The 26,864-nt window shown below is 34.0% G+C and overlaps 2 protein-coding genes across 2 annotated transcripts; both read right to left on the bottom strand.

Moving 5' to 3' along the window:
* Positions 1-7,521: 7,521 nt before the first annotated feature.
* LOC137730181 (uncharacterized protein At4g26485-like) lies at positions 7,522-10,052 on the bottom strand. Its single transcript, XM_068469240.1, has 4 exons — positions 9,792-10,052; positions 8,699-8,900; positions 8,115-8,477; positions 7,522-7,818 (listed from the first exon to the last, which is right to left on the bottom strand). The coding sequence occupies exons 1-4, from the start codon at positions 9,943-9,945 to the stop codon at positions 7,803-7,805; spliced, it is 735 nt and encodes a 244-aa protein (XP_068325341.1). The 5' UTR covers positions 9,946-10,052; the 3' UTR covers positions 7,522-7,802.
* Positions 10,053-21,283: 11,231 nt separating this feature from the next.
* Positions 21,284-26,864, bottom strand: LOC137728442 (uncharacterized protein At4g26485-like). Its single transcript, XM_068467225.1, has 4 exons — positions 26,802-26,864; positions 22,297-22,390; positions 22,003-22,213; positions 21,284-21,704 (listed from the first exon to the last, which is right to left on the bottom strand). The coding sequence occupies exons 1-4, from the start codon at positions 26,862-26,864 to the stop codon at positions 21,284-21,286; spliced, it is 789 nt and encodes a 262-aa protein (XP_068323326.1).

Raw genomic sequence — 26,864 nt, 5'->3', positions numbered from 1 at the left:
GAACTCTGCTTCCTCAACCAAATGCAGCCCAAATTCTTCCGCCAACTCTACAATCTTCCACTCATTGAAAGGATGTGCAGTCTTGTGTGTCACATGAATCTCTCCACAGTTGGTCAGCATTTTAAGCGCACTCTTGAAGTAATTTGTAACCAAATTCTGATGAAGCCTGAAAGTGCAATGCATGCAATATTATTTCACGTATAAATAACAAGGAACTAGCCTTCATGTACATGCTCACACATGTGCAGAATGCATTTTTTTAATCACAGTGTGCTATGCGCAATTTACACATTTTAAATGTATTTATATGCGTAAATTGTTTCAATAATTTTTTTTTTATGACAAAAAAAAAGTCAAATATTTGAAGTAAATGAATAATATTAGACCATGCTAGAAGAAACCTCTCATAAACCAATCAAAGCAACTGAATCTGCATAATAAAATTGGTCTTTCAATTTCCATCTACATTATATTGAATTTACATTAAGAATATAGAAAATAATATTTAATAACCAACTGATTAAATTACATTATTGCTAGCCTATTGTGAGGCTATGTCCACCCCCTCCACCTTAGCATAGATAACATCGTTTGTTCAAAAAAAAAAAAAAAAAAAGATCATTTGACAACTAATTGAATCACATTATTATGCAAGTGCGAAAGACTTTTTTTTTTTTTAATTGGCACACTACGACTCTTAAGTGTTTAAAAATATAGAAAATAATAAAATTGAATGAATCACATTATTGTGCGCGTGCGAAAGACCTTTTTTTTATCACATGCGGTATGCGTCTCTTAAGATGTTTTGAACGTGTTTAAAAATAGAAAAAATAATGTTTAATAAACAACTAATTAAATCACATTTTCGTGAGCTCATTGTGAGGCTAAGCCCACCCCCCTTCCACTTAGTCTAGATAATATTGTTTGCTGGAAAAAAAAAATAAATAAATAAACCAACCATTTGACAACTAATTAAATCACAATATTATGAGCGTGCGAAAGACCTTTTTTATAACCGGCATTATTTGCCTCTTAAGATGTTTTGAATGTGTTTGAAAATAGAGAAAATAATATTTAATAAACAATTGATTGAATCACATTATTACTTGCCTAGTGTGGGAGAGATACTAATTAAAAAAAAACATTGTACGAAAAGAATTATTTATTAAAAGTACTATTTATATGACGAAAATGCCCCTGCATTATTTGGTGCATTATTTTGGACTATTTTTGAACTTTTTTGTTTGGGGGGCACATTTTTGTCCAAATATTTTTGGTGAAGCCATGACCCCAAAATGGGGTTGCCGGCTTTATATATAAAGATATAACTAGATCTTTTAGTCTATTGGTACTTCTCAAACGTTAAGGTTATATATAAACTTACTCAATTAGGTACTTGTCATGTCCACGAAGAAAGAAACCAGCATGAGGAAAATTAAACACAATCCAATCAAATAGTTTATGAATCAGGTGAGGGTGTTGGCTCATGGTGTGGACATCCACTTTATTAAAGGTAGTAATGTAAACTAACAACGTGTGGTATTGTTAGGGTTTGTTATGAGAATTAGTTTGCTTAGTCATTAAGGTAGGTGGTTTATATATGTAAATGCTGGTATATATATACATATACCTAAAGTGTAAGATTATTCATTCAATACAATACACAATATTATTTTACTTTCTCTCTCTACTTCTTTCTCTAGTTTCTAACATGGTATCTATCGCTGGTGTCTAACGACTTTCGACGATCCTCTTCTTCCACTCTTCTGTGTTCTCAAGATCTTTCTTCTGAAACCCTAAGCCACCAACAATGGCGGTACCTCCTTTGCCTTCTTCTGATTCTACCTCTCAGCTTCTTCCTCCAACACATTCCTTAGTCCCAAATTTGTCCCCTAATTCGGCCAGTTCTTCGATCACAATCCAGAACATTGGCTTGCTGGTTCTGATCAAATTGACAACCAAAAATTGGCTTACCTGGAGTGCTTTGTTTGCACCGATCTTTCTCCAGTATAATCTCACCGGAATTGTTGATGGCTCTATGGTGGCACCACCTAAGTACTTTCTTGATTCTTCAGGAAATCGCATTTCAATTGTGAATCCTCAATATGTGGCATGGTTTAAGAATGATCAAAACATTTTGATTTGGATCAATTCTACGCTCTCGGATTCTCTAATTCCTTACATTGTTGGTGTTACCACCGCTCAAGAACTCAGGTCCAAATTGGAGTCGCGCCTTGCGACGACTTCTCATTCACACATACATGAACTTCGTTCTCGACTCTGGATAATAACCAAAGGTGATTTAACTGTAGCTATTTATCTTCAACAGCTTGAAGATATCGCGGACGCTCTCGCAAGTGCTGGAGCTCCGGTTGATGATTCAGAACTTATCTCTGTCACTCTTCATGGATTACCGCCTGAATATGATTCCTTTGTGGATGTTATTCAATTTCGTCTTGGTTCAAACACCATTGATGAATTACATGGCCTCTTGCTCAGTAAGGAGATTCAATTGACTAGTCGCAAGAAAGCTTCAACATCGGCACCATTTCAAGCTTACAATTCATCCACTGGAATTCTTCCTACACTGTTCGATGACTCAAGTTCTCAGGCGTATTATGTTCAACAAGGCTCAAATTTCAACTGCTCACAAGGATGTGGCATGGATCAAAATTTCTCTAACCCTAGAAAAAATCGCCCTAATAATTCTCGATCCTTCAATTCTCATCCAAATTTATCTCGCCAAGGTCAACAAAGGTACAATCGAGGATCCAGATCTCAGTTCAATAATTTCAACAAAAGAAATTCTTGTCAAATTTGTCGCCAATTTAATCATGAGGCTCTTGATTGCCCTCATCGAATGAATCCTGGTTATGGCAACAAGATTTTTGAAACTACATTTCATGCTAGCACCTCTTCTGCAAATCCTACATGGCTTATTGATACTGGTGCAAGCTCTCGCATGGCGAATTCCTCTGAGAACCTTCAGAGTTCTGAAACCTACAATGGTCCTGAGCAAGTCTACATTGGCGACGACAAAGGTTTGCTTATCACTCACTCTGGTTCTTCTAGTCTTACTACATCTACACATACATTTGGCCTGAACAATGTGTTACATGTTCCTGATCTGAAACAAGATTTGATTTCTGCAAATCGATTTTAAACTTGATAACTGGTGTTCCATTCATCTATATCATTTTCACTTTATTGTGAAGGATCTTACTTCGGGGAATGAGCTTTTTAAAGGTCTTGTCAAAGCTGGGTTCTATCCTTTTCTTGCACCCTCTATTGCTAGAAATCAATATGCTTATGTAGCAAGTACTAAAGCTCCTCAGGATATATGGCATTAACGTTTGGGCCATCCATCCTTCAAAATCTTAAATAAACTAGCTTTTCAGACTAGTATTTCTATTTCATATAGGCTTAATAAGTTTGTGTGTTCAAGCTGCGCTCTAGGCAAATGCTCTAGGAAATCATTTACTTTTGTTCCTTGTAACACAAGCAAGCCTCTTGAGCTATTACACACTGATGTATGAGGTCCTGCACCCATTTCTTCTGTTAATGGATATCGATATTACCTTATCTTGGTTGATGATTTCACCAAGTACTCTTGGTTCTTTCCCCTCAAGTATAAATCTAAAGTTTATAACACATTTGTTCACTTCAAATTTATGGTTGAACATGTTGGCCAGTTGGGGTTCAAGATTATTACTGTGAGATCAAATTCTGGTGGTGAGTTTGTCAATCATACATTCTTATATTTCTTTCAAACATTGAGATTTCTCATTAACTTAGTTGTCCTCGCTATGCTGAAAGAAAGCATATACATTTGGTTGAAACTGCCAGAACTATTCTTGCAGCTTTTAAGGTTCGTCACATCTATTAGGTTAAAGCTTTTTCAACAGCCCTATATCTCATTAATCGCATACCAACTGGTGTCAAATCCTCTCCTTGGGAATCTTTATTTCATAAACCACCATATTACACCACTCTCAAGATTTTTAGCTATCGATGCTTCCTATGGCTAACACCTTACACTTCTTCTAAACTTGATCCCAAAAGTAAACCATGTGTCTTCTTGGGATATAGTCTCAATCATAAGGGCTATCGATGTTTGGATGCTCAAACTGGGAAAATCAATATTTCCGGGCATGTTATCTTCAATGAGCATAAATTTCCTTATCACTAAGCCACTGAGAATTCAATTTCTTCCTCTACACCTCTCTCCACTCAACCTTCAATACCTTACTTGAACTAGACCTGACCTATCTTTTGCAGTTAATCTTGTGTGTTAGTTTATGCAAAGTCCAAGGCAAGCTCATTTTCAGGCTGTCAAAAAGATTTTTAGATATTTGAAAGGTTTTCTCTCCCTTGGTCTCTGGTTTCCAAAATGTTCACAACAACTCAGCATCAATAGTTTCTCAGTTGTAGATTGGGCAAGTTGTTCTTTAGATCAAAGATCCACATGTGGTTTCTGTGTTTTTCTAGATGATTCACTTATTAGTTGGAGTGCTAAGAAGCAACCTATTGTGGCTAGATCCTCCATTGAAGCAGAATACATATCATTAGCCAACACAGTTGCTAAATTGACTTAGATTTGCAAATTATTGGTTGATGTTGGCCTTGTTTTTCCCTATCCTCCCAAAATATAGTGTGACAACATATCTGCCATCTCTCTAGCTAAGAATCCAATCTTCCATGCTTAAACTAAGCATTGGAGATTAACTATCATTATATTAGAGAGAAAGTTTTGGCACTCTCTATCACAGTTCATTTTGTCTGTACACAGAATCAAACTGTAGGCATTTGCACCAAAGCATTGTCCAAAGATCGTTTTCTGCTTCTTAGAGGCAAACTTTCTCTTTGGCTACCTCAGTTTAGTTTGAGGGGGGATATTAAGGGTAGTAATGTAAACTGACAATGTATGGTATTGTTAGAGTTTGTTATGAGAATTAGTTATACTTTGCTTGGTCATTAAGATAGGTAGTTTATATATGTAAATGTTGGTGTATATATATATATATACATATACCTAAAGTGTAAGATTATTCATTCAATACAATACAAAATATTATTTTGCTTTCTCTCTCTACATCTTTCTCTCACTAAATCTCTCTCTAGATTCTAACACACTTCATGCAGTATACTTCTTCATGTTGCTCTTTGCACTTAAATACTTAAGAGAACAACTGAAAAATAATTAGCATAATTGCAAAAGATAATTGAAAGGATTAATTAATCAGCCAGGAAGAAGTTTATAATACAACAACAACAACAACAACAAAGCCTTGCCCTATTAAGAGGAGTCGGTTGTATGAATCCTCCAACATCATTGCACCAAAAAGTAGAATAAAATGGTTACCTTTAGAGTCTAGAGAAGTGGCAATCATGGTAGCAGAAGAGCCAAAGGTTTTAGCTAAGCAGGTAGCGAAGGAGAAGTCACCCTCACCCACTCAGACCAACTCCAATCCTTGAAGTAAGTCCTAAAATTTCCCTTCTATGCCCACTTCCCCCCTACCCCCCCCCCCCCCCCCAAAAAAAAAAAAAAAAAAAAAAAAATCATTCCAACCCTTGTTCTAAAAATAAGATAAGTGCTAGAACCAAAAAAAAAAAACTCAAATACCAGCCAAGAAACCAGTCTGGGCTAAATATCTTGACTCACTGTGCGTGCAGGTGCACTGTGAAAAAAAAGAAAGCGCGCTAGTTAACGCGCTAAAAGCATGGCAATGCGCCAAAAAGCTAGGAAAATGGGACACTTTGAGGGGAAGTGGGGCCCAACTTGATGGGATTGTCGGCCACTCATATGCAATCCCATCTCCTTTATTTCTATTAGACGACATAGATTTCCATCTCTTTTAAATCTAACGGGTAAGATTCATTCTTTAATAATTTAAGACTAAAATTTTAGGTCAAAAGGATTGGGGTAGAAAAACTATTTTTGAGTTAAAATTTTTAGATTTCATTCCAAGAGTTGGTAATGATCTAAAAGTATACTCTGAGAACTACTGTAATGTTTTATCCGTTTCTCTTGTTTATCCTCTTCCATTTGTCTCTGTTTTTTTTTTTATCTGAAATTTCTTGGAATTGTTTACTTGATCGTTGAAATATATAGCGTTACAGGATGGGGCAACTGTTAGGCTTCTCATTTGATTTAAATAATTACCATTTATCACTCCAAATTTATAGGCTTTACATGCATGCGCTTATATGGTAATTGTAGGGTCTCCTTGTTGGAAATTGGAAAACTACTAATTATGCTTAACTCTTGTGAATCCGTGCACCTTTGAGCTAGATACTTAGGTACTTACTAGTAAGTACTTATAAAAAATATTTTTGTTTATCATCTAGTTTATCATCGTTAGAAGAGTTTAAATTTCAAAATCTATATAGTAGATAGACATCAATTTTAAAATCTAAAATCATCTAACGATGATAAATAAGATGATGAGATTATCACTATGTTAGGGTGGTGAGCAATAATGCACCCTACTTTATATACTCACCTTTTTTATTTTGGCACAATAATATTTTAGCATGTTTTATTGTTTAAAAAATAATAGACATGTTCTTTAATTTTTTTTGGACTTAAAAAAAAAAAAAAAAAAAAACACGATACATCTTTTGATTGAGCCAAATCTGAATGTGAGTAGAGGATTGTACTATAGTTGATGATGCATGTCCATGTTGAAGGGAAAAAAAAAAGATACCAAGAAATTGAAGTAAAAAATAAAAGTAGACGAACTCAATAGCTTAGATTTTTTTTACCAAAACTATTATTAACAGTTCAAAAATGTGCTTATGAACTCGTGGAACCTTAACTTTTCCCTTATGTTTGTACAACTTACAACAGAGGAGTGCATGATAATAGTTGCCTTTTTGTATTAGTATGTAATTGTATAATATCATTCTTTCGATACTTAATGGGCCCATTCATCACATATCTTTCACATGAGCGGATAGGCATCAAGTCGTGGGTTTAGCCTGATAAATTCAAGAGAAATAACTATTTGAAGTCGCGTCTGTGTATTTTTGCAATTTGACTTTGAGTAGAGGATTTATAAAATTATATTCTCCACTCTAAGTCAAGTTCCACGAATACAAAAACAACTTTTAAGGCCCTCAAGTATGATTCCAATTTTATAGGAATCAAACTCTTACAAGTGAGCCAGAAAATTTGAGTTATATGAGAGTGATTTCAATTCTAAATTCAATTTAGATGACAAATCTAGCACTCCTGGAATATTTAGTATCTTCAAATTAAATTTCCCTAGTGAAGCATTCAGTAAAAGGGTGCATTTTTGCTCATGCTCGTGTCTATCTTCTACACAGATCTTGAAATTTAAACATACCCTACAGTGATAAATGATGCAGCAAGCTTCACTATCACTTGAGGGTGGTGAACAAAAATATTCCCCAAGTAAAACCCTTTCAGAGATTCGAGGATCAGGTAGCCGGACAAAAGGTAATACATGGTAAGAGGCACAAGATTAATACATCCATAGATAACTGCAGTTCATCGTCAGAATAGGAATATACATAATGTATTTGACTGGGATCATCCTACAATGTCTAAAGAAAGATCATCTTACAAAGCTTGGTCCTTGATTTTCTACTAAAAATCATATACAACAAAAAGCTAGGTTCTGTCAAATTGATGATCACTTTCAAAACTAAGCTGGAAAGTAAAACTTCTGAAGTTATAGGGAAAGAAACAAGGGGACTCATGTTTCATGAAGAATCCCATCGCCTATCGATCGAAAGCGTACTCTCCATGCTACTTCTTACCAGCAGTCAATATCACTTTATGCGTAAAATGGCCTGCAAGAAAAACAAGAGTTAGGAAAAAGGTTCCGTTACAATAAGTTAATGATGAACATATGAAGCTGGAAATACAAGGTGACTCCGTGCCTGGGAACTTATTTTCTTTCCACGGGTACAAAATTATACTCATTTTTAATGCCCTATTTATGGGGGGAGTTGCAGGGTCAATTTTCTCATTTGGTGTACTAACTCTAAAAATTTAGGCTCACGCAATGCAACTCGCTTGCTCATGTAGTAGTAATCAAAATCATACAAAACTAATCAAGAAAACAAATTTGATACGATGTGCTTACAGTTGCATGGGAGGACACGTATCCCATCCAGGCCCTGGACCCGAAGAAGTAGCGCCAAGGTGGAAACCAGAAGTGGTAGAACGGTACAACAATAACATTCTGGCAAATTTGAAGGTGCTAGACCTTCCAATAGGAAAAGTTTGATCACACATCCCAGCTCCTCTCTTGTTTTCATAACCTGGATAATCCCATATCAAGAATTGTTCTTCATGAACCAAATATAATCCAGCCATATAAGCTAACTCCACTATTTTCCATTCACTGAAAGGAAATGTTGTCTTGTGTGTCACATGAATTTCTCCTACTCCGGTCAGCATTTCCCTTGCATTCTCAAAGAATCCCCTGACCAAATGCTGATGAAACCTGAAAAATGCATGAATTTAATCTAGAATTTGAGTCCTATGTTTACATTGTTGTGCTAGTGTTCTGCTTGCTATCGAAATTAAGTCATTCCATCCTTCGTTTAGTAACCATTCTCATATAAACCTTAAATACCGGCTTTGCCATAAACAAACACCGTATGAGCACAAAATATACCATGAGCTTAAGCAAAAAGCTGCATAAATGAGTGTGTTTGAACTTACCAAATCTGTAACTTGTTGCGTTCAGAGCCATGCAAGTAACCGGCGTGAGGAAAATTATAGATTATGCGATCAAAGCGTACACTAATCAGGAAAGGGTGCCTGCTCATGCTATGGACATCCACCTCATGCAATACAATGCATCCCATGGACTCTAATTCCTTCACATTGCTCATAGCTTTTGAATAATTCACCATTAGCGACTCTACAGTTAGCATGCAAATGATCAATCAAAACCCCTTTAGTTTAAACATAATAAAAATCAAATCTTTGGGCCCCTCTGCCTATTATTTCACCATTGATGAATTCTACAATTAGCATGCAAAGGATTTCAACCAGGATTCAGAAACCCTCTATAGTTTAAGCAAAAAGATAAAATCGTTGATCCCCTCAATCAATTATTTCATTTGAGTCACTACTAAAATGTAAATTTTAGCACCAAATAGAGAGTTCATTTGCAACAACAATACTAAATTGGTTTTTTAATTTAATTTAAATTTCAACTGGGGTTTCTTCAAAATTCAAAGAATTGGGATGAAATTAGGAAAAAGATTTAAAGTAGTTGGATGTTGACACAAGTCAATGATTGTTGAAGTGTACACACCTTTGGTCTCTCGGTTTCTAGGGTCACCCTTCCTAGATATCAAGGTCATTATTATCTCAAGTGTAAAACAGCTATCTTCCCCTGATTGAAGGGAGTTGACGTGATTAACTTCATGTGTAATCTCCTTGCTTTAAGGATTGGATTAAGCCTAGGTTTATCCGGTCACTAGGGTTTCCCAGTTGGTTACTTGTAGCCATCTCTCTCTCCTCTCTTCTCTCATGTATACTTTGTCTCTTGTACATTGAAACACATGAAATACATTACAATTTAAATCAGAAAATTAACATGGTATCAGAGCAGGTTCTTTTGTAACCTGTCTCTGCCCATTCTTACTGCAGCGATTATTTCTTCAGAGCCTGAACTATGGCTGAAGAAAGTTCTATGAATCTTGAAGTTGAAATTTCACAAGGTCTCTTGTACATTTGAAATACGTGAAATACATTACAATTTAAATCAGAAAAGTAACAATGATGGTGGCTGTGTTGGAATTACCTCTGGAGTCAAGAGAAGTGGCAACCATGTTGAAAGCAAAGCCAAAAGCTCTGGCTAAGCAAACGGCAAAGGAGAAGTCTCCTTCTCCCACTAACAGTATCTTCTGGTAGCTGCTGTAATTCTTAATCCCTTTCTCAAAGCCAAACACTTCCATTTGACTGATTCAGTGATTCTCTTCTTTGTCTTCTTCAATTTTCTCAGAATTGTTTTGCCTTTCTACTATTATTTTCCACTTGGGAAACTAAAACTGTTTTAACTTTCGAACCCTTATTTAGCAGAACTTTTGAACTTTTTGAGTCGCTACGCTATCGATTGAAAGATGATTCCGATCAATTTAATAAGATTATTATTATTATTATTTTTAGAAAGTACAATGTTCAATAAGAATCCTAGAAACCGTACAATAAGAGGATAATGTGCGGATAGAAGCCTCCATAAAAAATTTGTCGAGAATTTCAACTTACTCGAAGATAAAAATAGTGTCCCGTATAATTGATTAAAAAGACAAATTACAATAGAAACGACTGTTATTCAAAACGAAAATCAAATCTAACAATTCTCACCTACAAGTTACAACTAAAGAACAATACTAATAGGAAATGTCTAGAAAAATTTAAATTTGAAGATGGAACAGTATTTTGGACATAGTAACATTCTTATTATTCATACGGAAAGCGACTCCCGCACAACTTAATTTTTCAAGACTCATGTTTATTTTTGACATTTACATTGAGTAAAGTAAAGAAGAATAAGAAATTCGAATAAATGAGAGTGTTCAAGAACAAAAATGAGTGTGCAGTAAACATTGTTCATTCTAATTTACAAAGATATATATGGATTCGGATTTAGGTGCAAGATGATGAACACACTTCTTTATCTAATTGGTACAACTCACTTACGTTGTTTTCAACCTGGTTTTAGGTTGGCCAAAAGTCACAAATACTTGGGATATCTAACAATTAGACAGGCTCTAGCGGTTATAATTAAAAAAAATAGAGTTTGTTAAACGTATTTTTGTAATGACTGAAAACATTATTTAGGAAAGTATTTTTGAAATTCAAATTAAAAAATATTTAAAGTGCATTTTAAAAGAATCACCAATTGCAATAAGTAGTATAGATGCATACTAAATTTTTATTCTTATTATCCGTTGGAGATTAACGGTTTAAAGTAATATAAACCTCAAATTTAAAATTTATACTAGGGGGACCATTTCATTTGAGGCAATGTTCGTTTAGGTATGCAATGATTCTTTTTAAGTCCCAAAATAAATGAGGTAATGGTGGAAGTCCAAAATAGGACGTCGGCGTGTCGCGTACGTGCGTTATAGAAGCTTGGGCCTCTAGCTTCCTGGGGAAGCTTCCTCTGTCAAATAATGGAGAAAAACATAAATATCATGTACAATTAAAAAAGTGATTTACACGATTTTCACGTTTTAAATTTATTTATATGCGTGAATTCATAAAAAAAAAAGTTAAATGTTTGAAGTAAATAAATAATCTTAGATCATACTTAAAAAATCTCTCACAAACCAATCAAAGCAGCTGAATTCATATAATAAAATCAATCTTTCAAATTTCATCTACATTATATTGAATTTATATTAAGAATATGAAAAATAATATTTAATGAACAACTGATTGAATCACATTATTGCTAGCCCATTGTGAGGCTAAGATCAATTATTTAGAGAAAATAATCGATCTTTCAAATTCATGCAGTGGTATGTTTCAGTTGTCAAAATAACTTCTAATTTTATGCACAATGATTCACTTGAACAATTATGAATTTCTTAGCTTATTCTTTTGATTTATGTGTTATTATGAAACCAAATAAGAAGTATGATTAAAAAATTTGACATGTTTTCAATTGGATTTTGTTTAAGAGCATTTTCAAATGAGATGTCAAAATATCCAAATTCGCAATAACGGTAACAAAAGACAGTATTAATATTTTCCAACCGAGAAGCTAAATCTGATGTGACATGACGTGGATTGACATCACTCCCCCTTGCTCTAAATTTGACAGCGCCTTCAAATTTTTTTAATTAATTATTAAATACTTTTTATTATTTTTTTTATTGGTTTAAAGCATTATCTTTTTGTTTCTTTTCATTCCCAATGCAAAAAAATTATTATTTTATGTTTAAAATTTGACATATCGGTTGGAGAGCAAAAGTTTAAAAGATGCCAAAGTGTCACGTAAGCCTTCAAATTTAAATTTTAGGTTTAAAATTTGACATCTGCTTTAGAGATGGTCTAAGCTTCAATTAAGACCAATTTAAATTGGTGTATCTAAATGTAAATGTTTGAAAACTATTGTGGTGTTTTTACGTCTTTGCGTATATAATACTTATAATATATTTGATATTCGCGCGGCTACAACTTCTACTCGTTTACCAATCCGTAATCAAATTAAGAGGAACTAAATTGAGGAGGAATTGGATTGAGAAGGAATTGAAATGAGGTGGAATCAGAATCGGATTCCTATTGAAGTTGTTTACAAAAACTGTCTAGAATCAGAGTAGGAATGATTTTGATCCATATAAGTTGTTTATTAATTCACTTCAATAGGAATGAAAACTCGGTTGATTACTGTATTGCCCTTACATAAATAAATTATTTTCACACTAATTAATTTAATTAAATTCTTAATTAAATTTATATAATAAAATTCATCTATATAAAAATATATAAATAGGTTTTATTTATTTATTAAAAGATGATATGAATGATGTTGAATCCATATAAATTGTTTACTAATTCACTTCAATCAGAATGAAAACTAGGTTGATTACTAAATTGCCCTTACATAAATAAATTATTTTCATACTAATTAATTGAATTAAATTTATATAATAAAAATCATCTATATAAAAATATATAAATAGGTTTTATTTATTTATTAAAAGATGGCATAATGAGTGTCAAATGAAGGGCAATGTTGAAATCATTAGAAACAAGTGAGGGCATAATTGGTAAATAAAATTCATTCCAGATTCCTCAAGTTGCAAGGAATTGAAATACCTCCCTTATGTGGGGAGTCCAATTCCTCCAACATTAGGAGTTGGATTCCTTAAGGCATGTGGACCTCACATGTATTTTGATTCTCCAAGATTACGTAAACAAAGATATATGCCGTAATCGAAATCTAATTCCGTAAATTGATTCCGATTACGAGTACGTTAACGTGCTATTAGTGAGAGTCTATTTCTGTAGACTCAGCATCCCATTAGATTACCCCTTGTGATTTGTGCCCCAGATGTACTGTTGGACCCACTTGTCACTGCTTTCTTTGGGCGTTGCATCTACTCGCCCATGCGGAGCGAATCTTTGGTCCACCAATTTCCGATACTTCATAATTTTTATGCTTTTGCTTTGTGTAGTGGCACTGGTGGCCCTTTACGCTTTTGCTCTTCCTTAGTTTCTTTTTTTCTATTCTGAAGAGATTCTTTAGTTTTCCATAAATAAAAAAAAAAGAATTAAAAAAAAAAAGAGATTCTTTAGTTTCTTTTTTTCTATTCTAAAGAAACTTTCAGAATAAGGATCGGATTCTCTTTATAAGGATTCTGAAAATCCTTAAATCGTATCCGTTCATTGTACATCGTGCAGTTATAAATCATTTTAAATACTTTTATTTTAAATTAAATATGAATAGTACCTGAGGAAAACTGACCTCACGATATATAATGAACGGATACGATTTGAGTATCCTCAGAATCCTCACAAAGAGGATCCGGACTTTTAAAAGATGATAAAGAAATGTACCTAGAAATTCAAAATAAAAAACATAAATAATAAATTTCGGATCAAGAGCTTCTTCTATTGTTTATGTATTGCAGTGTGTTTAAATTTGAGTTTGACGATATATTTTAAACTTAAGGGTTCGATTAAACTACATAATAGACAACTTAATTTGATATCAAATTCTTCATCAACGAGATTCAAACCTAAAACCTTTTATTTACAAGTGAAAAAAAGTAACAGTAGATCTTAATACTGAATTACCAATGCGTATAAATTTTAATTAACTAATAAAATACGGCTAGAGAAACGCTTGAACTGGTCGTCATTGAGTCATTACTTCCTTCGTGTAAGGAGCCCTGATGGTTCTTTACTCTTTTGCTTTTCATTAGTTTCTTATCTTTTTTTGGTCGAGAGTTTTTTCTTTTTCTAAAGAGACTTTGGCAACGGTTCGTTTTGATGACGGAAATGTTATATACATTCTCATAACCACAAAAATTAACCATATGTATAACTGTAAATTAACCATTGAGGATTATCTATAACCATATTCACCGGATAACGGATTTTCAATCAATTATCGGTTATATCCATCTTCGTTAAAAAAAAAAATATATATATATATATATATATATTATATTAATCCAATTGATGCACTGCAAATTTTAGTAGATACTAATTCCGTCATTAAATAGCAACATCCAATTACAAAAAACATAACAACATATTTGAAGTTGTTCATGATAAGCCAATATGATAAATTGGTCCAATAGAAAAGAAAAAGAGGAGAAAAGCAAATACAAAAGGAAGACAAAACAAATTGTCTAATAATTCCAAAACTTGTGATGACAAAAGAACGAGATATTTGCACTTCACTTCTAGTTCCACCAAGCCAGCATCGTATTTCATGGTGCTTCTCCTTCACACCCATCAATGGAGCATGATTCCTACATTATTAAGCAAATGACGAAATAATTAATATGAACCGTTGTACACATATAATCTACAAAGAAGATAGTTATATACATATAATATAATTGCCAATACTTACCTCATTCATATCTAGTTTTGGGCGCACATTAAGGCTTTCAATGTCTTTGGATGAAGTCTAATACGGTGTGGACTTACAAATCTCCCACTAGTACTACAAGCTAATTTGGAAGCAACTGTAGATATAAGAACAACAAATATATCCCTTGCCAAAGCACTTAAGATAGGATATTTAGTCCCATTTGATTTCCACCAACCCAAAATATCAAAATTAGATGTTCTAGGCAAAACAGCCTCGTCCAAATAGTGATCTAATTTTGACTTTACATTATCAGTGCTTACAGTACTAGAAACAAACAAGTCAAAGTTATCCATTAAAGGATTCATCTCTTCAAACTCAAATTGATTTAATTGAGATGAAGTGAATGATGGTTGATAACCCATGTTAGAGATGTTATAGATCCACACTCTTTTACCAAATCATAACAATATTTGCGAATCTTATCAATTTAATTTGAAGCATATTGCCCATACATAAGAGGAAAGAAATACTCAATCAGCCTCATCTTGAATCTTGGATCCAATACAATAGCTACAGCCATTATTCCATGAATCACACTCCAATATTTATCAAATTTCTCAATCATACTTCTTGCCATGTTTTTTTATTTCATCATGTCTAGAGGTAAGCCACCGGGTTAGCGACAACCTGATCTCACAAATCTTTGGAAAATAAAGATTGGTTGTAGGGTACTTAGTTCCAAAAAATAACTCGAAGACATTATAAAAACAACTTTAACTTCTCATAAATCTCTCTTGCCATCTCCCAATCTCTATCATCGGGCAAACACTTGTATTGCGACTCTCGTTGTTTCAAACGAGGGAAAACATAATCATTAAAAAAGTGGAATTCCACTTAGTTTTACAATCAAGCACCATCTTTTCTTAGTGCTTGGAAGCTTCAACTGACGTGCTGCTTCCACAAACTTTTCCTCTTTTTTTGTGTGTTGCTTTCCAGTAAACAACACTATCACGAATTTTCCCAACACCACCACCAATCACTTCCAGACCATCCTTCACAATTAAGTTTAATATATGCGCACAACAATGCATGTGAAAGAACCCTCCACCCAACAAAAGTGAACTACTAGAATTTTTTTCAAGAATAAGATCAATCATTTTATCATTTATAGTGCAATTATCTACGGTTAAGGTAGCAAGCTTACGATCGAGGTTCCAACCTAGCAAGCACTCCATCAAAACATATGAAAGTGTCTCGGTGGTATGCAGACAAGGCACATAAATAAATCTAAAAAAGTTACAAGGAAGATGGTTACAATAAAGAATCTGAAATATAAATCTAAAGCTAGACAATAATTAAATAGGAATTAAAGTATTAAAAATATAACCTTATTATTAGCTCTGCAACGTCCAAGAGTCATCAATAAAATATGCCGTTATTACCATAAATCCTCTGTTCTGATTACTTGCAGTCCACATATCAATAGTGAAGGCAATTCTAATCTTATTTTCATCCAACAATTGCATTGTTTTCGAACGCTCATAATCATATATTTTTAGGATATCACTCTTGATTGTGTTTCTTGAAACAACCTTAAACAAGGGTTGGACAACACTCATGAAGTTTCTAATCCAACATGCTCAACCATGGAAATAGGGTACTCATGCAATATTATCATTTGGGCGAGAGCTCTCCTTGCACTTTCTTGATCAAATGTATACAACTCTACTTTCCCATCTCCCACTTTTTGGGTTAGCGTTTGCTTCAATTTTTTTTGTCTCCGACACAGACATATTGTCACATGATGCCTCAAATGGCTGGTTCTAGTGTTCCCACCAAACTTCTTGTTATAATAATTACATATTGCTTTCATCACCCCCATCAACTAGTGTTCTTGTATAATGTTGCCACACCAAACTGCAAAGTCTTGAATTATTACCTTCACCTCATCACCTCCAGGTTCCTCAATCTCACCAACGACCTCATTTGGAGTTGGTATATCTTGGGGCCAAGCAATTTGATTTGGTATTTCTTGTTGCACAACACTTGGATTCAATAGGTGCTAGATTACAATCAGTTGGGGTAGATATTGTTTGTTCTTGAGACTTAAATTTTCTTTTAGACATTTTGATTGCTGCGAACACAACCAAATCCATTAATATGTAAACAAAGACATGGCATAATACTGAAAATGAATCAATTAACATGTAAACTAAATATATAACAACAAACAAGAAGACAATTATTGATTTAACTTTTCATAATTCTATGGGCTCATAAAATATGTAATAAACTAGAAAACTAACGCTAATTGAGAATTTGCATGAATCAAATAACATGAAAAAGAATGAAAGAGTATCTATTGAGCGGACAACGTGCACCAGTTTCTTGACAATGAAACTCTTGAAAAGAGATGAATCTGATAAACTTGGAATATTTGATAATTGATATATAAAATGATTCAATGAATTAATTTGGTTGAGTATAACAACAAAAATATTGAATTAATGAGGTTGTTGGCATGCTCCATGCATGATGTTTGGTGCATAATAGAGATAGTATAGGATTTGATGCTTGCATAATGAATTAGTATAAGGAGGATTCGGTAAATTGAATAAAATTATATTTTATATATATATAAAATATATATATATATATATATATATATAATATTCGGGTCGGATTCGGGGACGGATACGGATTGAGGACCCCTATAACCATATCCAAAATCATAACTGAATAAAGTTCATGGTTTTTCCCCATATCCATACCATACCCGCATTTTCATATCCAAATCCAATCCATTCGGATGGTTATCCACGGTTATCGGGTTTAACAGTTATAATTGTCATCCATACTTTTAAAAGGTGATAGACATGTACCTAGAAATTCAAAAATAAGAAAAGACGATGATTGTTGAAATGGATTCCCACATGCGTGAAATGGATTAAAGTCTCGTAACATGATGAGAGTTAGAAAAACTACGCGCGACTTATACATTTTAAATGTGTTCATATGCGTGAATTGTTTTAATAATTCTTTTTAATCACAAAAAGAAAGTCAAATATTTGAAGTAAATGAATAATATTAGACCATACTAGAAGAAACCCCTCAAAAAACAACCAAAGCAACTAAATCCATATAATAAAATTGGTATTTCAATTTCTATCTATATTCTATTGAATTTACATTAAGAATAGAGAAAAAAATATTTAATAAGCAACTTATTGAATCACATTACTGCTAGCTCATTGTGAAGCTAAGCTCACCCACTCTCCCTTAGTGTAGATAACATCGTTTGTTAAAAAAAAATAAAATCATTTGACAACTAATTGAATCACATTATTATGCACGTATGAAAAACATTTTTTATAACTGACACTACGTGCCTCTTAAGTGTTCAAAAATAGAGTAAAACTGTACAAAAAGAATTAATTATTAAAAAACACCATTTATATAATGAAAATACCCCTGCATTATTTTAGGCTGCTTTTGAATTTTTCATTTAGAGGGCATTTTTGTACAAAAGTATTCATACATCATATGGATTTATAAATATATATTTATTAGGGCCCAAAGGAAAGAAATCATAGTTACCCGCTAATATTGATCTTGTAGTTTCTTCCTTTCTTTTCTTTTTTTTTTTTTTTTTTTTTTTTTTTTTTTTTTTAAATTTGATTTTGTACAATATCGAAGTAGTTAATCAAGTTTGATAATTGGCACATCGTTGCATTGAATTTTGAGCCCTTTGTGATGAATTCACAGTTTGGTGTCTGTGTTTTTGTTGATTGCTCCTACGAAACCTTTGCTTTGATTGTTCTCGAGAATTGTGAACATTTATTTGCCCCAATCGAACTTCTTCATTGCCGAATTTGGATTCTCAAATCGTATTCGTTCATTGTACATCGTACGGTCAGAAATTATTTTAGATACTTTTATTTAAAATTAAACATCAACAGTACCTAACGAAAACTAACCGCACAATATACAATGAACGAACACAATTTGATGATCTTTGGGATCCTCACAAAGAGGATCCGGAGAGGATCCTCATCCGTCATTGCCGACCTATACGAAGAAATTGCAAAAGAGAATGAATTTTTGTTTTTTTAAAAAAGGAAAAAAAAAATCATATTGAACTACAACGAAGGTGCAATTGTAAAATCTCCAACCAAAATACAGGTTTAAGTCTTATGTATTTTGATCCGAGTGAAAAAAAAAAAAAAAAAAAAAAAGAAAAATGGTTTTGTGTGAAGGTAAGTGAACCCTACTAATATAAAAAAAAAAAAATTGAAACATTATGCAACAAAACACTGAAATTTTAGTCAATAAAAAATAGAGTAGAAACGCAATTAAGATGACAACCTGTGATATATTGCTCCTATCACATCCCTCCATACTTGATCTGTTGAAGTCAACTTGGAATTTTTCGTACTCCTGCATGAACAAAAAAAAAAGAACAAGATAATTTATTTTTGAAAAAAGAAAAGAGAACATGAGGATTGTGAATTGTCAACAGTTAAGTAACATATAAAAGTGATGTTAATAATAAAAATTCATATCAAATATTTCATACAATACCATCTACGTGTATATTGTGAGTTACAAATATTATCCTTTGGTTTGGCCAATTTATTTGGCAATGAGTGAATATTAGATATCCATGTTTTTGTTGCACTTGGAAGCAAGTTTGAGTAGTAGGGGTTTAGGAGTCACAGCATGCGGCATTTAGAGTTTTTCCCATTCATATTTGTGCATGCATAGCGATATTTTTACTACCAAACATTTCGTTGAAATGGAAGACAAACACTAAAACACTTCGTACAAGTTCAGGTTTAAGACTTTTATATTATCGTCCGAGTGGGAAAGTCCTTTTTTGTGAAGGTAACTGAACCATACTAATGTAGAATGAAAATTGAAAGCCATTAGCTAAAAAGGATTGGATAGGATTCTTAATAGAAACTACATTTTGCTAAATCTAGCTAAATCTTACTTACATTTTGTCAAGGACAATGGCCTCTGTGTTGGAAGATCCAGAAAATGGTTTCTTTGACTCATTTTAAAAATGAACAAATTTAAATAGGCATTTCAGGAAAGACATACACAAACATGAATGGTTATTCGTACCTTATAAAATCTTCATGCATATGTTGTTTGCTTCTTTCTACAATTTTGATAATAATCTGCATTGCACATACACAAAGATGATCACAAACAGGGAGGAGACCAATATTAAAGGAAGCAACACAAATTAATGCAGCGTTGAGTGATGAAACGTCAAAAAAAGAACCTGTGCAACTTCACGATCAAAGTAAGGACCATCATGTCCAAATACTAATAGCCGATTCTTATAATCTTGGAGCTACAATGAATCAAATAAAGGCTGGAGCTGCAATGAATCAAATAAAGGTTATGCATCAGAGCCTGCTATATCACTTCAAAACAACTTTGCACATAAGAACGAATTAAACCCCGTACGTTGAAAATAAAATTTGCAAGATAAGTATTTTCTTGTTTGGAAATTAAACAATTTCCCTTGATTTTCTCGGGAACCAAACACACTAAAGATCATTATTTGTAGTAGCCATCGATGGAATAAATCAGAACGTGCATCTTCAAATTCAAGAAATTCCCAAAAAGAGAGAAAAAAAGGAATAGAGTAGTACAAACCTGAGAACGTGCCCCGATCTTCTAGATGCCGTCATTATCCAATTACCAATTCAATCAACAATCCCTTCAATTCACTCAACGAACTCAAGCATAGGTAGAATGATCCTCAGGAGAGGATCAACTTTCTCTTGGGCCGAGATCAAATTCCGGCGGGATTGGGCGGAATCGGCAAAACTCCGCCAGAAAACCGTCACTGTTCTAGGCTCCAATATTTGAGCACAGTTGATTTTGAGGTATGGGTGTCATATCAGATGGAAGAGGGTTCTGATACGAATCTATAGGCTCTGACCTTGCGCGATTTCGTTACCGTATGAAAAAGTTACGATGAAATGAAGTTTTTGGAGTGAAGAAGAATTGAGGAGGAGAAGAAGAACAGCAGTGCAGCTGCTGATCTGCACGCAGGGAGGAAAATAATAATTATTTAAAAAATACTGTTTATATGACGAAATACTTTTGCATTATTTGATACCTTATTTTGAGCTGCTTTTGAATTTTTTTGTTTTAAGAGCATTTTTGTCCAAAATTTTTTTGGTGAAACCAGTGACACCAGATTGGCCTGCTGGCTTTATATATAGAGAAGATGTTGGTAGTTGGTACTTCACTGTTCCGCCAACTTTTAGCAAAGAATGAGAATTCATTTAGGTTGTATATGTATCGATGTATAAAATGTGCAATTTTACCAAAGAAGCTACCACCATACACTATGAATATACTCAACCAGGTCTAAAGGATGTCTAAAACTAGACATGGCGTTTAGGCAATCCTTGCTCGCTCAGCGAGGAACTGGTTGAGATATATTCCTTAGCTTTACCGATTTGGGTTTTAATGTCCAGATTCATGCTCATGGTGTTTCATCTATACATTGATAGTCACTTAAGTCTCTGTTTTATAAAGAAAAAACTCTTTCCAAAACAACTGCTACGAAACCAACTAGATTGGATTGGATTTATTTGGCTTCTCACAAGCATATCCGTCATCCAATCCACTCGTCGGGTTTGGTGTTTAGGGATTCAATGCAATCTGCCAACCAAACAGTGATAAAATGGATTAAGGTAATCTTGGAAACCTTAGACAGATCTCCAAATTTTGTATCCCTTCTTTGATGTTTTCATCTCTAAGCTCTCCAGATAAGTGCAAGCCATATCGACCATGTCATCAGACCACGTACTAATACTCAAAGCTCCAGGCCGGAAACTTGAAGCAGCGGGAGAGTACAAGCGCTTGGCAAATCTGAAGGTGCTCGCCTCTCCAACGTGAAAAGATGCATCACATTTCCCTGCACCTCTCTTGTTTAAGTAACCTGGATAGTCCCCTATTGAGAACTCTTTTTCTTCTTTAACCAAAAATAAGCCAGCCTCTTCTGCTAAATTCTCTATTTCCCACTCAGTGTAAGGATATGATGTCTTGAGCGTCACATGAATTTCTCCACTTCTGGTCAGCATCTCCCTTGAACTCTTGAAGTACCCCTTTACCAAACTTTGATGCAACCTGAAAAATGCATGATTCAATCTAATAATTAGACCTAGACGACTGTCCTATAGTCCATGCAATTTGGGTCCGGCTGACTCTGGACAATTTCCCACGGTTAGCCTAACTCAAATCAGCTCGGTTCAGAAATGTGGTCGTATGGAGAACTAATACTGGAATACGCCACGTGGTATAACTAATATATATTTGTTTAACACATGCATTAGTTATATTCTACTCCAAAAATATATTCGTTGTTCACTTATATCATAACAAATTTCAATTAAAGTAACATTTTTGCCCTATTTTGAGAACTTACAAAAGGTGGTGCTTCTTTTTCTCCGATGAACAACGAAAATTCGAATATCCAGCACGAGGAAAATTAAATATGATCTGATCAAACTCCATCCTGGTAAGTCGAGGGTGGGGGAGCATGATGTGTACATCTACCCCATGGAATATTTTGCATCCCATGTTCTCCAATTCCATCAAGTTTTTCATAGCTTTTGAATACTTCACCTTCAACTCCTCTACAAACAACATAAAAATTAAATAATTTCAATCTCTATATTGAACAGACATAATAACGTGTTTGATTGATGTAAATTAATACCTCGTGAGTCGAGAGAAGTTGCAACCATGTTACTAGCTGACCCAAAACTTGTGGCCAAACAAAGCGCAAAAGAGAAGTCTCCTTCTCCCACTAACTGTATCTTGTGAAAGCTATCTTGTGAAAGCTGCTGTAATGCTTAGTCTTCATTTCTACACCCCAGCCAAACACTGCCTCCGTTTTGTTCCCTTTCGCTCGAGATTTCTCACATATCTCACATTTCTTTAACTTTCATTTCATCTTCAATTTCCCCATTTTCTGAGCTGCTTGAATTTTTCCTCTATTACTCTTGCAAGTTGGAAAATTTATAGGCAAAAATGTTTAAACTGATTAATTGAGAAGAAATGTGTCACATTAATTAGAACGAGTGTTGGAAATTGAAAGGTCCCAAATTTTAATTTTTTTGTCAGTCTGTATAACTTCTATTCTATCTAGTATTGGGCATTGTTGATAAGATATAAAACTAAGTAAAATTAGAAAATAGTTATTAACACTCCGAGCATGTACAAATACAGGAATAAAATACAATTGAAAGGGGTGCAATCACGAATAAAGAATAATGATTATTTTGGAACTTGCAATTTGGTAACTTGTGTCGTATCAACTTACAATGCTTAGTCCCATTCCAAAGTTCTTTTTTGTGTGGCACTAGTCATTTAAACAGGCAATATTAGAGCATCTCTAATGAAAAGATACAAAATTAAGATATAAAAAATTCATTTCATTTACATTTTGAGAAGATGTAAATATAGTATTTGAATTAATGGTGAAGATGTATGTAAATTTAACATTGAAAAAAAAAACATTCAACTTCCATCTTTTTTACATCTTTCGGTCAAGTTTACTATTTTACATTTCCTTAAGATTTTCCATTGAGGAGCTTCCAGCCAACAAAAAAATGTATGTGTTATGCATCCCCATTCAACCCCGAATGGAGTTACTCTTAATTTAACCATGCATGTTGCTGAAAAGTAGATAAGAAATAAGTAAATAATCAAACAGAAAATAGAGTCATTTCCAACAAGATAATCAACGTTTACCATTACGTTTGTATAAAAAAAATTGAATTAGTAATAATTTCGGAGGCCCAAACAGATTTCATCTGTGATATTCTGTCCCGAGATTTATTATATTTAAGTGTTACTAAGCTCACTCCAGTATCTTATTTTCCCATTCACTTTGAAATGATAATTTGATTGACCTTCAAAGACCTAAAGACCGCCCAATCATGTCTTGCCACATAATTAGTTATATTGCCAAAAACCTAAAATACATAAATGAGAGAAAAAAAGAAAAAAGAAAAAAAAAGAGGAATCAAATTATGGGGCTGAAAATGGAGGAGTTTCTGGCTTTAGCAAAGAAGATTTAGACCTGGTTTGGTACTGAGGTGATTCTGAAAAAAGCTGGTATCAAAAAAAACTGGGAGCTGTTTTTGTGTTTGGTAAACATTCAACTTCAGCTTTTTTTTCACAGTTTTGGGTGAAAAAAAGCCAAAAACAAGAAGCTGCAAAACCTAGCTTTAAAAAATCGGTTTTTTTTCACATCTGTTTTACATAAAAGTTTACCAAACATTATAATACTGTTTTTTTTTTTAAAAGCACTTTTACAAAAAAGTTTACCAAACACTCTGCTGATTTATGTCACAGTCGCTTATTCTCACAGCACAGCAGAATCAATTTTTTTTCAAAGTACAGCAATACCAAACCAGCCATTAATGTTGTGACGGGTAAAGACCCCGTTTGCAAGTGCCGAGGAGAAGCAGGTATCATTTCAAAGCTTTCACTGCTGAGTTTGCTACAATATTAATATTCCTTTGCCACCAGCAAGAGCTTCCTCTGATGGGTCTTTCCATTCATCAACTACCCAAGCGTAACGGCGGTCGAGCAAAAGGCGTTTGGAAGGGGGAATTTCACAACGTTGCAAGCTTGTAACGGAGAGTGAGGAAGCAGCTGAGGACTCCATTATCTACCTCTACCACCCTCCTGTCTAATGATAATTTTTTTTTAATTATCATAATTCTTTTAAAGCAAAGGAAAAATTGAAGAATAAATATATAGGGTTATTTTGGAATAATGGTGGGTGGGAAAATAGTTATATGTTTTTTTTCACTTTTTATAATGGGTGTAAATATAAGATGGATGTGAAAATAAGACAATGAAGTGAGTATATCACCACTCTTATATTTTATTCTTAATAATGATAAAATTATTAAAATATTCATTAGATGCCATGTAAGCTTTTCATGTAGACCTCAAATTTCCTTTCATTTTTTCACTCTTATTTTGCTAGTTCCAAATAGTATTCAATTTTACGAACCTAATACGGAACTTAACCTGAAAATATAATGAACAAGTTATATTCGAAATAATATAAATTTACTTGAGATAAATTTTAATTTTTCTTGTGCAGTGTGCATCACTTCCTTATTGTGATGAGAGACTGATTTTGTGGCAAATGATTATTAAAATATTGTTTTGTTTGCTTTTTTGAACACCCTACTTTTTCACTCCATCAGACACCATCATTAACTTTTTAGAAACTTTTAACGAAAGTTTCTGATACTCTTCGTTCTAATAGAAAATTATATTTTTATAATAAAAAATTAATTATAATAATATTTACCTTAACTTTTATTTTATCTTTATAATTAAAATTCAAAAATTTTAAAATTTTTTCGTTAATTTTCTTCACTTTTTATTAAATCTCTCTCATTTCTCCTCTCATGTCCCATTCCCCAATTTTATTTTATTTTTTCCCCATGTCAGGCTGTCAGCTGGTTCTCTCCCTCTACCTCATCCTCTCTCTCACGCCGCATTTTTCTTATTATTTTATTATTTCTTTTCTCTCATTTCTACCGGTCCCATCTCTCTCTCACCTCTCTCACAATTTTCCCTCACATCTTTTCTTTCTCTCTCTCTCTCTCTCTCTCTCTCTGACACAGACACCCCACTTTCCCGTGCACTTTCCACTCCCTCTCTTTCCACTCATCTCTCTCGCTTCTCTCCTTCATTTTTCTGAAGTTCCTCTCTCTCTCTCCCTCTCTCTAACTCTCACTCTCTCCAGAGCTCTGAGAGCTCTGGTCCCCTAACCTCTTCGAAATTTAAACAAACCTAACTCCAAAACCATGAAACCTTAATCTCTGGGACTAGAGGATCCTAGCTATACCGTTGCATGCGTCATTGGACCATCACGGTGTAAACCACCATTGAAGCCGAGAGCTTCAAGCTCTGAAACTCGAACCCAGGTAAGGTTCTCTATGAAAATGCTGTTTCATTATGTTTTAATGTTGCTTGGGACAAGATTTGTGGTGTTTTCTAGTTCGAAACCAGAGGTTTAACCCCCCCTGCAATTTCTCTGAAACCTTGCCCAGTTTTTGGTCACCTCCTCCGAGCAAACTCCGGCAAGTTTGTGGGATCTGGAGCTCGTGCTCAGTTTGAATCCATTCCAGGTACTTAAATACCTCTTTGCATGTGAAAATTAGTTGGAAATTACTAAGGTTTGACATGCTAACATACTGTTTTTCCCCATTTCCAGAATCCGGCGAAGAAACCCGGCCCTTGCAGGCCATTTTCCGGCCAAATGCGACCACGGACGAGAACCCCAATGGTATATTTCGTTAATCACTTTAGGTGTTAGTAATTGTACAATGTTAGAATATGCTTATTTGGTGGGAAATTTTAGAAAAGAATGATGTTGCTGTACTGTTTACACAACAAGGACCAAACTGCAAAAATTGTTGAAGCTTTAGGGTTCTTTGGTAATTCTAGGAAGTTGGGGTCATTTTTGCAATTACCTCTAGTTTTTGGGGCAATTTTTGTAAAATGTGAAATTTGGACAGAATATAGTAAATCTGTCCATTTTGTATATTAATTATGTTTAAGTATTTTGTTAAGTCAATGTGACTTGGTATAGGTACAAACTTATTCAGTTTGACGAATGACAAGGCTTATCGAGAGCAAACAAATATATATGCAGGTATCTCCCAAACAGTACCGGTCCCAACATGAAAGGGGGAAGCTTCAAAACTTCAAGTGGTAGCGGCAGTACGGTACAACTGCTTGGCAAACCTGATGATGTTACGTATTCCAACAGGAAAAGTTTGATCATAGATCCCAGATCCTCTCTTATTTTCATTACCCGGACAATCCCATCTCGAGAAGCTTGCTTCATTGCTTAAATATAATCCAGCAGCTTCTGCTAACTTCACCATTTTCCACTCACTGAAAGGATACGATGTCTTGTGTGACATGAATTTCTCCCCTTGCAGTTCAGCGAACCCCCAAACCAACTTCAGATGAGCCTGAAAAATGCGGGATTTTAGTTTAAAGATGCATCCCTTTAAAAATTAAACCTCACTTGAATGAATATTATTGTATGAGCCCATCACATATTTGATCCCTCTCTCGCAATATGTGCATGTATAGGACTTATCCTTTCCAGTTCCGCTACCAGCATGGTTGCAACTTCTCTGGTAGCGGAACTGGAAAGGAGAAGTCTCCTCCTCCGACAAAGAGTATCTTCTGGGAGCTGCTGTAATACTTTATCCTTTTCTCCAAGCTAAACAATTCCAT

The sequence above is a fragment of the Pyrus communis genome, chromosome 3 (genome assembly GCF_963583255.1).
Source record: "Pyrus communis chromosome 3, drPyrComm1.1, whole genome shotgun sequence".
Classification (NCBI taxonomy): Eukaryota; Viridiplantae; Streptophyta; class Magnoliopsida; order Rosales; family Rosaceae; genus Pyrus; species Pyrus communis.
This window is presented reverse-complemented; position numbering and strand designations above follow the sequence as displayed.